General features: G+C 45.4%; 1 protein-coding gene across 3 annotated transcripts in view; it reads left to right on the forward strand.

Annotated features, from left to right (window-relative positions):
* PIK3R2 (phosphoinositide-3-kinase regulatory subunit 2) overlaps positions 1–14227 on the forward strand; it is a 133843-nt gene that overhangs the window by 91706 nt on the left and 27910 nt on the right. For all 3 annotated transcript variants that reach the window (XM_033956885.1, XM_033956883.1, XM_033956884.1), the window contains exons 4-5: positions 6243–6320; positions 11526–11654. In XM_033956885.1, coding sequence (XP_033812776.1) covers positions 6243–6320; positions 11526–11654 — 207 coding nt within the window. The remainder of the gene's footprint in view (positions 1–6242; positions 6321–11525; positions 11655–14227) is intronic.

The following is a 14227-nucleotide window of genomic DNA, read 5'->3' on the forward strand; positions in this document are numbered from 1 at the left end:
CCGCCATTTCTTTAGGAGGGCGGCTGTCTTCCTTTCTGGCGGAGTGGGCCAAGATAACGTCCGATCAGTGGGTATTGGACATTATTCGAGAAGGTTACAAATTAGAATTTTCCTCTCCCGTCGCCGATTCTTTCTTGGTGTCCCCGTGCACCGGGGCCACCAAGCGAGACTCGGTGCGGCTCACCCTTCAGGTCCTTCTGGATCTGGGGGCGGTGGTTCCGGTTCCCCCGGAGGAGGTGGGCCTCGGCAGGTATTCCATTTACTTCGTGGTGCCCAAGAAGGGGGGATCAGTCAGGCCGGTGCTGGATCTCAAGAGGGTCAACAAATTTCTCAAGGTCTGTCATTTTCGTATGGAGACGATACGCTCCGTCATTGCTGCAGTTCAACCAGGAGAGTTCCTTACGTCCCTCGATCTGAAAGAGGCTTACTTGCATATTCCAATCTGGCCTCCGCATCAGAGGTTTCTTCGGTTTGCAGTCCTAGGCCAGCATTATCAGTTTCGAGCGATGCCCTTTGGTCTCGCCACGGCGCCGCACACCTTTTCAAAGGTGATGGTGGTGGTGGCGGCGTTTCTTCGCAAAGAGGGGATTCAAGTGCATCCTTACTTGGACGATTGGTTGATCCGTGCGTCTTCCAAGCAGGAGAATGTGGTGGTAACACAGAGGGTCATTGCTCTTCTTCAGTCTTTGGGGTGGATCGTCAACTTTCCAAAGAGCTCTCTTACCCCATCCCAATCGTTGGAACATCTGGGGGTGCGGTTCGACACTTGTCTGGGGAAGGTGTTTCTCCCCAGGGACCGCGGGGTGAAGTTGCAGTCTCAGATTCGCCGAATTCTTCAGTCGCCCAGACCAAGGGTTTGGGACTATGTGCAAGTTCTGGGATCGATGGTGGCGGTGCTGGAGGTAGTGCCGTGGGCTCGCTTCCACATGCGGCCGTTGCAGAAGTCTCTTCTGTCCCGATGGTCCCCGGTGTCTCAGGACTACACCCGACGTCTTCGATGGAACTCTCTGGCTTCCCTTAGCATGCATTGGTGGCTTGACGAGACCAATCTGTTCAAGGGCATGCCGCTTGCGACTCCGGCCTGGGTCGTGATTATGACGGATGCCAGTCTTCTGGGATGGGGGGCTCAGTGCCTTCAATCCTCGGCACAGGGGGTTTGGTCTCAAGAAGAGGCCCAGTGGTCGATCATTATGCTGGAATTGAGGGCAAATCAGGCTTGCGCTTCTGGAGTTTCAGGCCTTGGTTCGGGACCGACCGACGAGGATCTTCTCGGACAGTGTCACGGCGGTGGCGTACATAAACAGGCAGGGAGGTACCCGAAGTCCCCAATTAGCGAGCGAGGCGCAGGTCCTGTTTCAATGGGCGGAGGTTCATGTTCCTCTTCTCTCGGCAGCGCACATTGCGGGTCAGGCAAATGTTCAAGCAGACTTCCTCAGCAGAAATCTTCTAGATCCCGGAAAGTGGGAACTGTCCGCTCAGGCGTTCGATCTGCTAGTAAGAAAGTGGGGTCGTCCGGAGATGGATCTCATGGCGTCGTCTCGCAACGCGAAGCTACCTCGATTCTTCAGCAGACGCAGAGAGATGGGGTCGGAGGGCGTGGACGCGTTGGCTCTTCCATGGCCTCTGGACTGTCTTCTTTATGTGTTTCCTCCTTGGCCGATGATAGGTCGGGTGTTACATCGCATCTCTCTCTTCCCGGGCAGGGTGATCCTAGTGGCTCCGGATTGGCCACGTCGTCCTTGGTATGCGGACCTGATCCAGCTGTCGACGGGCGAACGGTTGACGTTTCTGGTGACTCCGGACTTACTTGTTCAGGGTCCGATCCTCATGGAAAATCCGTCCCACTTTGGTCTTACGGCCTGGCTCTTGAACGGTCGCGGCTGAGGCGTAAGGGTTTTTCAGAACAGGTCATCTCCACTCTTCTTCAAGCCAAAAAGAGATCTACCTCTGCCTCCTATGCTCGAGTCTGGCGGGTCTTCGAGTCTTGGTGTGCTGCTCAGGGTCTTTCGCCCTTTCAGGCTTCTCTGTCTCAGTTTCTTTCCTTTTTGCAGGAGGGTGTCGCCAAGGGATTGGCCTATAATTCTCTGAAGGTCCAGGTGGCAGCTCTTGCTTGTTACAGAGGCCGAGTGTCCTACTCGCCGCTGGCGTCTCAACCTGATGTTGTTCGTTTCCTGAAAGGGGTGCAACATATTCGGCCGCCTGTTAAGAGAATCTGTCCAGAGTGGAGCCTTAAGGTGGTACTTCGGGGGCTACAGAGGGCACCGTTCGAGCCATTGTCTCAGGCGACGCTGAAGGATGTCACGTTGAAGACTGTGTTTTTGGTCGCAATGGCGTCGGCCCGACGGGTTTCGGAATTGCAGGCCTTGTCGTGCAGGGATCCTTTTTTGCGCATTTCTGAGACCTGTGTGTCTGTTCGACAGGTCCCCTCCTTTCTTCCTAAGGTGGTGTCTTCCTTTCATGTGAACCAATACCTATTCCTTCCGGCTTTTCGGCGGGAAGATTGGGGGGAGCGCTTCTCTTCCTTACGTTGCCTTGACGTGCACAGGATTATTCTTCATTATTTGCAGGTAACGAACAGCTTTCGCAGTTCCGACCACCTCTTTGTGTTGTTCGCAGGCCGCTACAGGGGTATGGCAGCGTCCAAGGCTTCCATTGCTCGTTGGGTCAAGGAGGCCATTGCTTCGACTTACTTGACGGCTGGGAAACCGTTGCCGGAGCTGCTTCGTGCTCATTCCACGCGAGCCATGGCTACGTCTTGGGCGGAGTCCAGGGGTCTTTCTTTGGACGAGATTTGTCGGGCGGCTACTTGGTCTTCTAAGAATACTTTTTCTAAGCATTACTGGCTAGATGTGGCCGCTCGGGCGGAGGCTACTTTTGGTGCTTCGGTTATTGCGGAGGCTGCGTTTGCGTCCCACCCAGTTTGAGTGGTGCTTTGCTACATCCCACTGGTCTCTGGATTCATCTGCTGCTGTGATAAGGAAGGAAAAATTATGTTCTTACCTGTTAATTTTCTTTCCTTTAGTAGCAGCAGATGAATCCAGAGTCCCACCCTTTCTGCTGATACTCGGTTCGTTGGTTGGTTGCCAGTTTCGGTTTGGTTATTGTTGGTAGTTGTTTTCAGTATTTTCTCTATTTCATTTGCTTAATGGAAAGAAGTTTTTTGACATGCTCATTGTTTCCTGGTTCCGGATGCTTGGGCAAGGAGCGATACTAAGTGGACAGGAGGAATGCCAACCTATAAGACCACCTGTTACTCAGTTTCTCTATCTCCACCTGCTGGTCGATGTGTGCTATCCCACTGGTCTCTGGATTCATCTGCTGCTACTAAAGGAAAGAAAATTAACAGGTAAGAACATAATTTTTCCATATATATTCTGGCTTGGATACTATTTGAATGGTTCTTAAGAACTTCAAGGCTCTTGTTAGGTATGATGAAGATGCAGCATTGTAATCAAATTTGTGGTGTGCAGAAGCAGCATTCTATGTGAAAGGAATTTGCAGTGATTGTTTTCAAGCACAAGTACTGGTCATGCTTATAGCTTTAGCAGGCAAAGGATATTACAATTAAATGAAGTTTATATATTAGAAAATAGTTTGAGAAATATATTGCTCTTGATTTATAAGTTTTCAAAGCACATAGTCCTTGCATTCAGTAACAATGTGCATTTTTTAAATTATGGATTGTGCATCAGGCTTGTGTAATGTGTACAGTGTAGACCAGTTATTTGGACTCCTATTTTAGTAAGAATCTATAATGTTTGTGGGATTCAGGTTGCCCACAATGTGTTGTTGGAGCACAGCAACTTTGTATTGAAGCTCTCGAATTCAGTGGAAAGTTTTAATCTCTCTCTAATTCATAAGAACTTTTGGAAAAAGAAAAACTTGCACAGAATTTGTGCTGCCTGCTTGTCGGATATTGATTCAGCCACAGTCATAAAATCTATAGTTGTCCTTGGGCTGTGGTTTCCCTCCATTTACTTTTGGAGACAAGTGGGGCCTGGGGAAGGTGGCAAAGAAGTGTGATCACTTTCTTAGGGCTAATGTTCCCCTCCCCTTAACAATAAAACAAAAACCAGAAGTTAACCTTTTTTTAAACATGAGGAGGATCGATATTTAAAAGCTCTTAAGGAGTTGGCTAATGAATACATTTTTGACAGGACAAATCCAACGTCCATTTGAAGTTTTATCTGGTTGAATTTGGGAAGGGACCAAGAGCATTCTGGGAACAGAGTCAAAATTTATGTGGATAGCAGCAATGTTCACATACTGTGGACAAATTTAATTATTTAGAGACAATACACAAATAAGTTAGTTGTTTTTAAAGTTAGTAGTGCTCTCTAAGTTTAAGCAAGGAAAAAAGTATTTAGACATTGGTCCTGCCTAAATGGATAGAACTGCTGAATATTGCGGAGACAGCTAAGTAGACAAACCATCCACTTGTCTTGTATGCAGTGGTTGCAGGTTCAAATTGTACTTCAGCCCAGCTACTTTGTTTTGTGAACACCATAGGGACGCTTCTTTTCTGCATATGTTTACAGGTGTGTAAGCACACGCAGCCATGTAAGGAGTAACCCAATATGCCCTGCTTGCATGTCATCAGTGCCTGGCACACTTTACCAGGATGCCTGTAATGCAAAGTCTGGATAGTTAGTGCGCCCTGCCCATCCCTGAATACTGGCAATATCTGAGCTGAAATATGATCATAAGAGCCAACTTTTCAAAATGATTGGGGGTGCTACACCCAATGGAAATTGCCCCTTCCTGGATGCTGTCAAAAAAAGTGCCCAATATTTGGGGGGTGCTCAAGCATTCAAAGAGCTGGCTCTATGGTGTACCCTTATGCTGTGTGGGGTCAGATCTCAGCATGAGGTGCCCCACAAATGGTAAGCACAGAAATGAACAATGTACTGCAATTATTACAAAAATTATTTATCTAGTAATTCCTCCATGATAGCTAATGAATGACCCCTAAAGTTGAAGCAACTAATGGCACTGTGCCAGTATCTATTTACTTCTTATATTTGAACTGTGTCAATAGCTAATAATATCTCTCAGAGAGAGAAAAAGATAAGGGTTACTGCAGATGGGCAGACTAGATGGGCCATTTGGCCTTTATCTGCCATCCTTTTTCTATGAGAGGGCATAGGATGTAGTTAAGAGGTTGATAGGCTCCAGAGTTATCTAAGGAAATACTTTTTTACAGAAAGGATGGTAAGTGCATGGAAGAGGTGGTGGAGACAGAAATTGTGTCTGAATTCAAAAGGGCCCAAGTTAGGCACATGGGATCTCTTGGAGAGAGAAAGAGATAATGGTTACTGCGGATGGGCAGACTAGAAGGGCCATTTGGTTTTTATCTGCCATCTTATTTGTACTCTAACTGTAATCTATTTGTGTTATCACACAGTAACGTACAGTCAATTTAATATCCAATTTGCAAGTTATTCCAGAATTAATCCAGGTACTTCTCCTCCCTTGTAACCAAAAACAAAAACACCAAAACTGTTGTAACTTCACTGGAAATGTCCAGTTAGCTCTTTTGTAATCCGCCTTGAACTGCAAGGTATAGGCGGAATAGAAGACCCTAATGTAATGTAATGTAATGTAAAGTAATCACATTTCTGTGACCTCCAAGATTACAAAATCTCCTATGTTAAATTGGTGATTGGTTATATTGCAGGAGTTGTCAAATCTTGAGACTGATATTCAAAGATACTAGTTGCTTAGCCTCTGCTTAACTGGATAAGTGCCAGTGAGAGAGTTGGTAGCACTAACCAGATAGAACTGCTGAATATTTCCTCTGACCGCCTCGTTGCTATCCAGACAGCACCGGGGCGGATCTTGGGAGGAGGTGGAAGTTATCTGGCTAGCAGCAATATTCAGACCACTGAGTGGATTAAGTTAGGACAGCAAAAAAGCAGCCCTGACTTTCTGTTAGCAGTTCAAATATCACTGGGCCCGTGCTGAAACAGGATATTCAGTGCTGGCCACTATCCAGCTGCCGGCACCGAATATCCATTTTCATTTTATTGTAGTGGCGGGCATTTTGCTTAACTGCTGGTTGCCAGAGCTAAATATTGGCCCTCTCAGTCTCTTTGAGTTATTTAAGATTGGGGGTGGGATGAGAATAACCCTTTCTTCTTTCTCTCTCGGCCCCCTGAGCCAAAGATTTACTGCTTAGTCCAGGAGACATAGTTGGATATAGTCAGAGAACTAATTTCAGTCCTGAATTTTTTTTCCTGCAGGTTTGGACAGTGAGATATTGTACCGTGCATCTGCCCCGTCCGTTACTGGCTCCAAACTGAGACAGGCTCTGAAAACTGGTAAGAACCAGATTCCTGCTGAGGTGGGGGGGGGGGTAGGGAGATGGCTGGAAAGATCCAAGACCTTTTCAGATAGAGAAGACTGACTGCTTCTCTGCTCCTTCCAACACTAGCCAAAATTGTGTCCAGGGCAAGCCTAGGGATTTTCATTTGCTGAGTCAGGAGCCTAGGCACTCGTCGTTAAATCCCTTATGTGAGACTTGCTTTCTCATCTTTTCGGCAGCATATGATTTATTATTGAGGGTGGAGCAGAGAGAGAAAAAAATATACCTTTGCTGAGCACTGCACAAATATAGAAATACATGGAAGGTAGGAGAGAGGAGGAATCTTCAAAGAACATGGGGTATTTTGGAGTGGCCGGCTGTGGCCCTATGAAAGGTATTTGATGTTTTGGGGGAGCAGGGGCCCGCTGTAGAAAAATGGAAGGCATTTCTTTTCCCTTTTCCACAAGGGAGATTGCTGCCTCAAACGCACAAAAATTACTGACTTATAGACAGACCCAGCTTAATGGGACTCAGTCAGCATGGGTTCAGCAAAGGCAAGTTTTGCTTTGCCAGTTACACTTTTTGGGCCCCTTTTACAAAACCATGGTAGTGAGCCAATAGGAATCATGTAATTATACTTGAAAAAGAACTTTAACCCTTTCAGGACCATAAGGATCGTAGGCCAATTTTTGTGGTTTTGACGACATTTTTATGGTAAAAAGGGCTTGCAGATGCCAAAAAATTGATTTTTTTTGTGAAATATCATTATTTTTATTTAAAAAAATCACACTTCTGGCTTATGGACAGTGTGGCAAGTGAATCTTCTCGTCAATCTGGCAACGACGCTAATGAATGAATGTCGGAACCAGTTTGTTTACATAAAGGCAGTATCATATGGAATCCGTACATATCAAATTTAGAACTGTAGACTATCCCAATCAAAATTTATAGGATTTTAAAGTTATGGGACAAATATGTCCCTTGGTCCTGAAAGGGTTAAAGAACCTAATCAAATGTTGTGTATCTCAGACAATTCAGTGTCAGCAGATAGAACACACCCAAGAGAACAAGACTGCCAGTTCCCAAACTTGTGCCCTTGATTGACCAGCCAGAGGGCTTGAACCCCTTTCATGTTCCTATTTTGTTTACTTTGTGCTGAAAAAAAAAGAAAAATCCACTCATCACCTTCTCTAGCTTTAAAAACAATTTGGAGATTGAGATCTACATCTTCAGTGGAAGAATCATTCATACTTAACCTAGATTAATTGATGAAATTCAGTACTAGATTGATGAAATTCAGGGACATTAGTAGCCATAGTGGAAATGAAAACAGAAGTTCATGGTGAGGGTGGGTTATAAGAGCTTTTATTCCAACAAGAGTGAAAATAAGAACAAGCATTGCCATACTGTGATAGACCAAAGGTACATCAAGCCTAGTATTCTGTTTCCAACAGTGGCTAATCCAGGTCCTGAGTACCTGGCAAGATCCCAAAAGAATAAAATGGATTTTATGCTGCTTATCCTAAAAAGAAGTGGTGGATTTTCCTAAGTCAATCTTAATAACGGATTATAGACTTTTCTTGTAGGAAATTAGCGAAACTTTTTGTAAACCCTGTTAAGCTAACTGCTTTTACTACATTCTTCGGCAATGAATTCCAGAGTTTAATTACACATTTATTTATTTAGCCCGTCCTCCCAAAGGAGCCCAGAACGGGTTACAAGAGTAATTCACAGTATAAGCAGGACAAACTTAGTGGACATAGAGGTACAAATTTCAGCTTTTAAAGTATAGTCATAACATACAGATTTGGAGATTCAAGCTTCATGGACAAAGGGTGTTTTAAAGTTTCAGTATTTTCCAACAGACATATGGTGGATTAAATTACAATCATTTACCATCATTTACATTGAGACCTGGATTCTCTAAATGGCACCGATATCGGTGGCCGTCGATCACATGACGGTGTTATTTAGAGAATCATGCCTCTGGGAAAGATAGGCGCCGGAAATGTAGCCAGGGTTTTCAAGGTCTACATTTTCCAGTGTCTATCTTTGCCATGAATCGCACCTACGTAGGCGCTTTACAGCACCTAATGCCACTTCCAATGTTTGCCACGCCTATAGTGGCATTAGGCGCCTCCGGATGCACGATTCCAGCACCTATTTAGGCACCGGTAGGCTCCATGTCAAACCTTGTTTCTGAATTAACTTAGGCACCCTCTTGGCGCCTAAGTTTAGATGTCATTTCTGGAATTTCCCTCTGAGTGAAGAAATATTTTCTCCAGTTTGTTTTAAATTAGAGAATGACACGGTGACAAAATTCATCAGCGTTCCCGTCCCCGCGGATAACCATCTTCATGTCATTCTTTAAGGAGAGAGGAAAGAATCAGAGTATAATTGGGTACCACCACTGACCCGCAAGCTTTGCTTTGAAGAATGCTGGTGTAGTAGGACCGAGGTTGAAATAGACACTAGAAAATGACATGGGATTATTTCCCGCGGTTATCCGCGGGGACGGGAACGGTGATGAATTTTGTCACCGTGTCATTCTCTATTTTAAATTTACTACTTAGTAGCTTCATTGAATTCCCCCCTGCTCCCTAGTCCTTGTATTTTTGGAAAGGGTAAACAAGCAACTCAAGTCTACCCTTTCCACTTCACTGGGTGTGTTATATGCCTCTGTCATATCGCCTCTCAGCTGTTGCTTCTCCAAGCTGAAGAGCCCTAGCCTCTTTAGCCTTTCCTCATAGGGAAGTCATTGCACATCCTTTATCATTTTCATCGTTCCTGTCTGACACATTCTCAGGGATACAGCACCTGTTACCCCCCCCCCCCCCCCACACACACACACACACACACCCAACACAGAGCCTTAATGGGAAGCTACTCTTTCAATTCTGAACTAGGGAACTAGCACACTATTTTCTGTCCCCAGGCCCTGAGTTCTGGAATATGCTACCCCAACATCTAAGATTACATTATTCTCTTGAGCGCTTTAAGACAGACCTTAAGACTTTTTATTGTGATGAATAGTCATTAATTCTTTTCTTTTCCTTTTCTCTTTCTTTCTTAGTTGTATTTAGCACTCTCAAGGGGGGAGGGTGGGGTTGGGAATAATTTTATAGGATATGTTATAATATGTTATATAACACGTGTATATTTCTATTTCGGTTGAAAATGAGATGAAGGGTGGGTGGTTGGGTGGGGGTTATTACATTACTAGATTTTTATGTGTTAGATATTATAGTGTGTATTGGAATTACTTGTATAATGTATTTTTGTGCACTTGGGGCCTGATTCTCTAAAAGTGCGTCCCGATTTTAGGCAGCTGTAGGCTGTAACCGGCGTCCATGTTACAGACGCAGGTTAGAGAAACGGGTTAGATTAGACACGGCCCGCTACACTTATCGCAAGGGATCTCTCTGCCGCTATAAGTATAGCGGGCCGCGGCCCCCTGACCAGGAGGGTGCCCAAACCCTCTGCCCGAAGACCGCCCCCCCCCCGACACTACCGACCGCCCCCCCGACACTACCGACCGCCCCCCCCCCTGACATTACCGACCGCCCCCCCCCGACATTATCGATCTCCCCCCCCGACAATATCTTTCGCTGGCAGGAGGGTGTCCAATCCCTCCTGCCCGAAGACGCACCCCCCCCCCCCCCAGCGCTAACAACCCCCAAACATCCACTCCACCAAACCTGTTCTTAGATGGGTCTTGCACGTCTTGAGCCGGCAGGCACGCCTCGTCGAAATGTAGCGGGCCCGCCCCTTCCCGGCCCAATCAGGCCTTAGGCATAGCGGGTCCGCCCATCCCCATTAAGTCTAAGGTCTGATTGGCCAATCAGGCCTTAGATTAAGTCTAAGGTCTGTTTGGCCAATCAGGCCTTAGATTAAGTGGGAATGGGCGGACCCGCTATGCCTAAGGCCTGATTGGGCCAGGCTTCTAGAGCCTGGGCCAATCAGGCCTTAGGCTTCGGCAGGATGGGCCGGGAAGGGGCGGGCCCGCTTCATTTCGACGAGGCGTGCCTGCCGGCTCAAGATGTTCCATCTAAGAACAGGTTTGGTGGAGTGGAGGTTTGGGGGTTGTTAGCGCCGAGGGGGGGTGCGTCTTCGGGCAGGAGGGATTGGGCACCCTCCTGCCAGCTATCGATATTGTCGGGGGGGGGGGGAGATCGGTAATGTCGGGGGGGGGCGGTCGGTAGTGTCGGGGGGGGTGCGTCTTCGGGCAGAGGGTTTGGGCACCCTCCTGGTCAGGGGGCCGCGGCCCGCTATACTTATAGCGGCAGAGAGATCCCTTGCTGCGATAAGTATAGCGGCCGCGTCTACTTACAATGTAGGCCAGCATTTTGCTGGCCTACATTTTAAGCTTCTCCTCTACTAGGGAGACGCGTAGGGCCGCCTAGGTTCAGCCTAAGGCCCGCCTAAGGCCCTTAGACGAGCTTAGGCATCTTGCGGGGCTCCCTAGGCTCCCGGAGGCGCCTTCAGGCTTGCCTGGGGAGCATTTTTTTTTTTTTTTTAAACGTGCATCCCGATTGGCTGATTAGACAGCTGTAGGACGCCTAAAATCGGGATGCACTTTGGAGAATCAGGGCCTTGTTGTTCAATTTGAAAATGAATAAAGATTAAAAAAAACAAAAAACTTTTTTTTTTTTTTTTTTGCCAATGCTTTTCGCTAGCCTCGCTGTATACTTCCTTTTTGTTGTTGTTTCAGTGTATGTAAGTCTTAACCACACAGTATCCATCCTTGTTGGGTTTTCCATCTGCTCTCCTGTTCAGAATTGTATAGTTCCTCCCTTTATCTTTTCTCCAGTCTTGTTTATCCTTTATATTACCTCCCCGTTTTAGCCTGTAAGCTTCTCAGATAGCTTGTTTGATGGGTGGGATAGAAAGTCCTGAATAAAATTGGAATTGGGTTTGAATCACTTTTGTATGATTGCTCATATTGAAGGAGCCCAGACAAATGAGAGAAGGATAAAAAAAAAAATAGAGGACGTAGTGTTGGGATTGTCTTAAAAGAAACAATAATAAAAGGTTGTGTCATGTTTGCTGGAGCAGGAGGCCTGTCTAGGTAAGAGGGGGTGTGGTTTTGGGTTGTTGGGTAATAACGTTTCTAGTAATTGATGCCCACCATATAATGCAGAATAAATCTACCTTCAGAAATTGGAAGCCAGAAACTGCCTTTTGGATGAGATCTTATTATTCCTTCCCCCCCTTCTCCCAGATGTCTTGGGAGACCTGGCGCAGTTTGACATGCGTTCCCTGGCAGAAGCACTAAAGGGCTACTTGCAGGACCTGCCAAAGCCGGTGATACCTGCCGCAGTGTACGGCGACATCCTTCACATACTACAGGGTGAGTAGATGAGTTTTGCCTGAAAAGATGACACCTTGGAGTTGTCTGAAGCTTTCAGTGCTCAGGAATTTGGATGCGGTGATTGAATTTGTTTGAAAGCGTGATATTGTAGGAGCACTCTACAGCATTCGGAAGTGCATGGGCCAGCAATGCAATGATGAGGATTCCAAAATTTAAATTGATATACCATATATACTCGAATATAAGATGATCTGAATATAAATCAAAGTACCCTTTCCTCCCCTGAAGTTGAACCAAAAAGTTTCTCAAATTGCATTTTCTTCCTGGCTTTAAGTGTCCTCTTCTGCAAGAGCAGATTATTTGCCTGGTTCTGTGGCATTGAGTGCATCACTTGAAGCTTCTAGAAGCCTTGGACAGAGATGGAAAAACTGCCAATGCAATGTCAAAGAACTGTCTGTACTTCGCTGTCTGTACTACTTTCATCGGAGGATAACGTCATTTCCTATGTATATTCTACCTCTGCTTCTAGACTTCATGATGAAAAAGAATTCTGTACTTTTTTACTTATTATTAGAGATTGAATGTGGTGCAGTATGCATTCCAGTCACCTCCCATGTTAGGTTGAGGGATCCAGAAATTCACATCTCTTTCCCCACCAGTTTTTTTATGGCACCAAACTACAGAGATTCTGATTAGTCAATTTCATCTGGTAAGACATTTTAATGTCCTTAGATTTCCCAGTAGAAGAGATTTCTCCTGCAAGAAATTTGTCTTGATTTTTCTATTATGGCTTGGCTCTTGAGCAGCTGGGCTTCAAGTGCTGCTGATAGGAATAACAGTATTAAGAGCATGTCTTTGCCATGCTTTTTTTAGTCTCCACATCACTTTTCTTAGCATATTTGAGAGTCTGGCCAAGGCTACTCTCCCTCTGTTGAATCTTTCACGCACATCTCTGTTCCTCAGGTCAGAATTCTATTTTATTCATTATGATATTTTTTAAACATCTTTTTGAAGAAATTGACCCAAGGCAGTGTACAGAAGAATAATCTTGACGTATGTACGGTTATTTAAGCTGAAATTGTCTGTCATCTTATGGCATAGTGCACTGCAGGGTTCTCCAACATTGGACCTCAAGGGCCGTAATCCAGTTGGATTTTCAGGATTTCCCCAATGAATTTGCATGTGATCTATTTGCATGTACTGCTTCCATTGTATGCAAATAGATCTCATGCGTATTCATTTGAGAAATCCTGAAAACTCGACCTGGCGAGGGCCGAGGTTGGACACCCCTGGTATACTGCTTATAATGTTGACACCATACCCAATAAAACATCTCAGCATACAGCATAGGGTATAATGAACAGTCTCAACCAATTGATATTAGTGCAAAGGCTGCAGGAGACAAGAGACATTCCCCAGATTGAGAAGATATGTGTTGAAACAAATTCTGCTATGGCAATAAGCACTGCAGACAGAAGGAGAAAATACTTCTCATACTTCCTTTATCTGTTAACTTAGGCTACTGCCGTAAGCTCTTGGGTAGAAAAGGCCACTGCGGTAAGCTGTCTTCCATGATGGGGAAGACAGAATGCCTATTGCAGTAGTCAAACTGCTGAAAGTTCTGGAGAGTTCTGGAGAGTTCTGGAGACCAAGCTTCTTGTGCCACTTGTTTCTAATATGGAGTATCCCAGCCAACAGGCTGGTATCTGATGTTGTTTAAATAGAAGCTTCAAGACCCACTAACAGCATTAAGCATGGTCCATCAGGGGCGCCCCAAAGATCTTGGGTACACAGGCTGTGCTACTATGCAAGTTTGCAGCTGTGGCCTACATGCCATTTAGGACTTTGCTCCTGCCACCTAAACTCCTCTGGTTCAGCCATATGTAAAGATGCTTGCTTTGCTGGCGGGTGACCTGATTTGCCACCGCATACCAGATTTGTTCTTTGCTTTAGATTTAAATGTTAGAAACATCTGCTGAAGGAAAAGAAACCTGGGGACTGTGGGGCTCAGACTCCTCTATCCCCTTCTGCTGAGGCCTGCATCCTGACGCACACCCTGAAAATTACTTCAGGCACATGGGCCTAGCTGGTAGGAAAGACCAGTGTTTGGCGTAGTGTTCTGAAAGACTTTGGCTCTAATTCAAGCTCCTTCAGGACTAAGTGACGGGAAATTATCTCTCAAGGTATGGGTACATACTAGAGAATGACATAGGGGGAAAATTTGTCCCCGTCCCTGCCGACTCTGTCCCCGCCACACCCCCATGTACTCTGTCTGATCCCATACAAACAAGTCTTGAATAACTATTTTATATTGAAATTATCAAAAGGAACATTATGCTGTACAACTGTCATTTTATAAATCACAAATAAAGGATCTCCCCTCCACTATCAGGAAAACTGAATGCTACATAGAAAATTCATCTTAACAGAATACCTCGGTCACACACAACACAAATGCCAAATACATAATTACTGACCAAAAATGATAAACATAAATTAAACCAAAATCCCAAGAAGCCACACCTTCCATATAGTACAACACCAAAGAAATGAAAAGATTTGTTTCCTCTTATACTGTGTAAAATATAAAGATCACACATGCCAGGCATGTT

Source organism: Geotrypetes seraphini, chromosome 8 (genome assembly GCF_902459505.1).
Source record: "Geotrypetes seraphini chromosome 8, aGeoSer1.1, whole genome shotgun sequence".
NCBI lineage: Eukaryota > Metazoa > Chordata > Amphibia > Gymnophiona > Dermophiidae > Geotrypetes > Geotrypetes seraphini.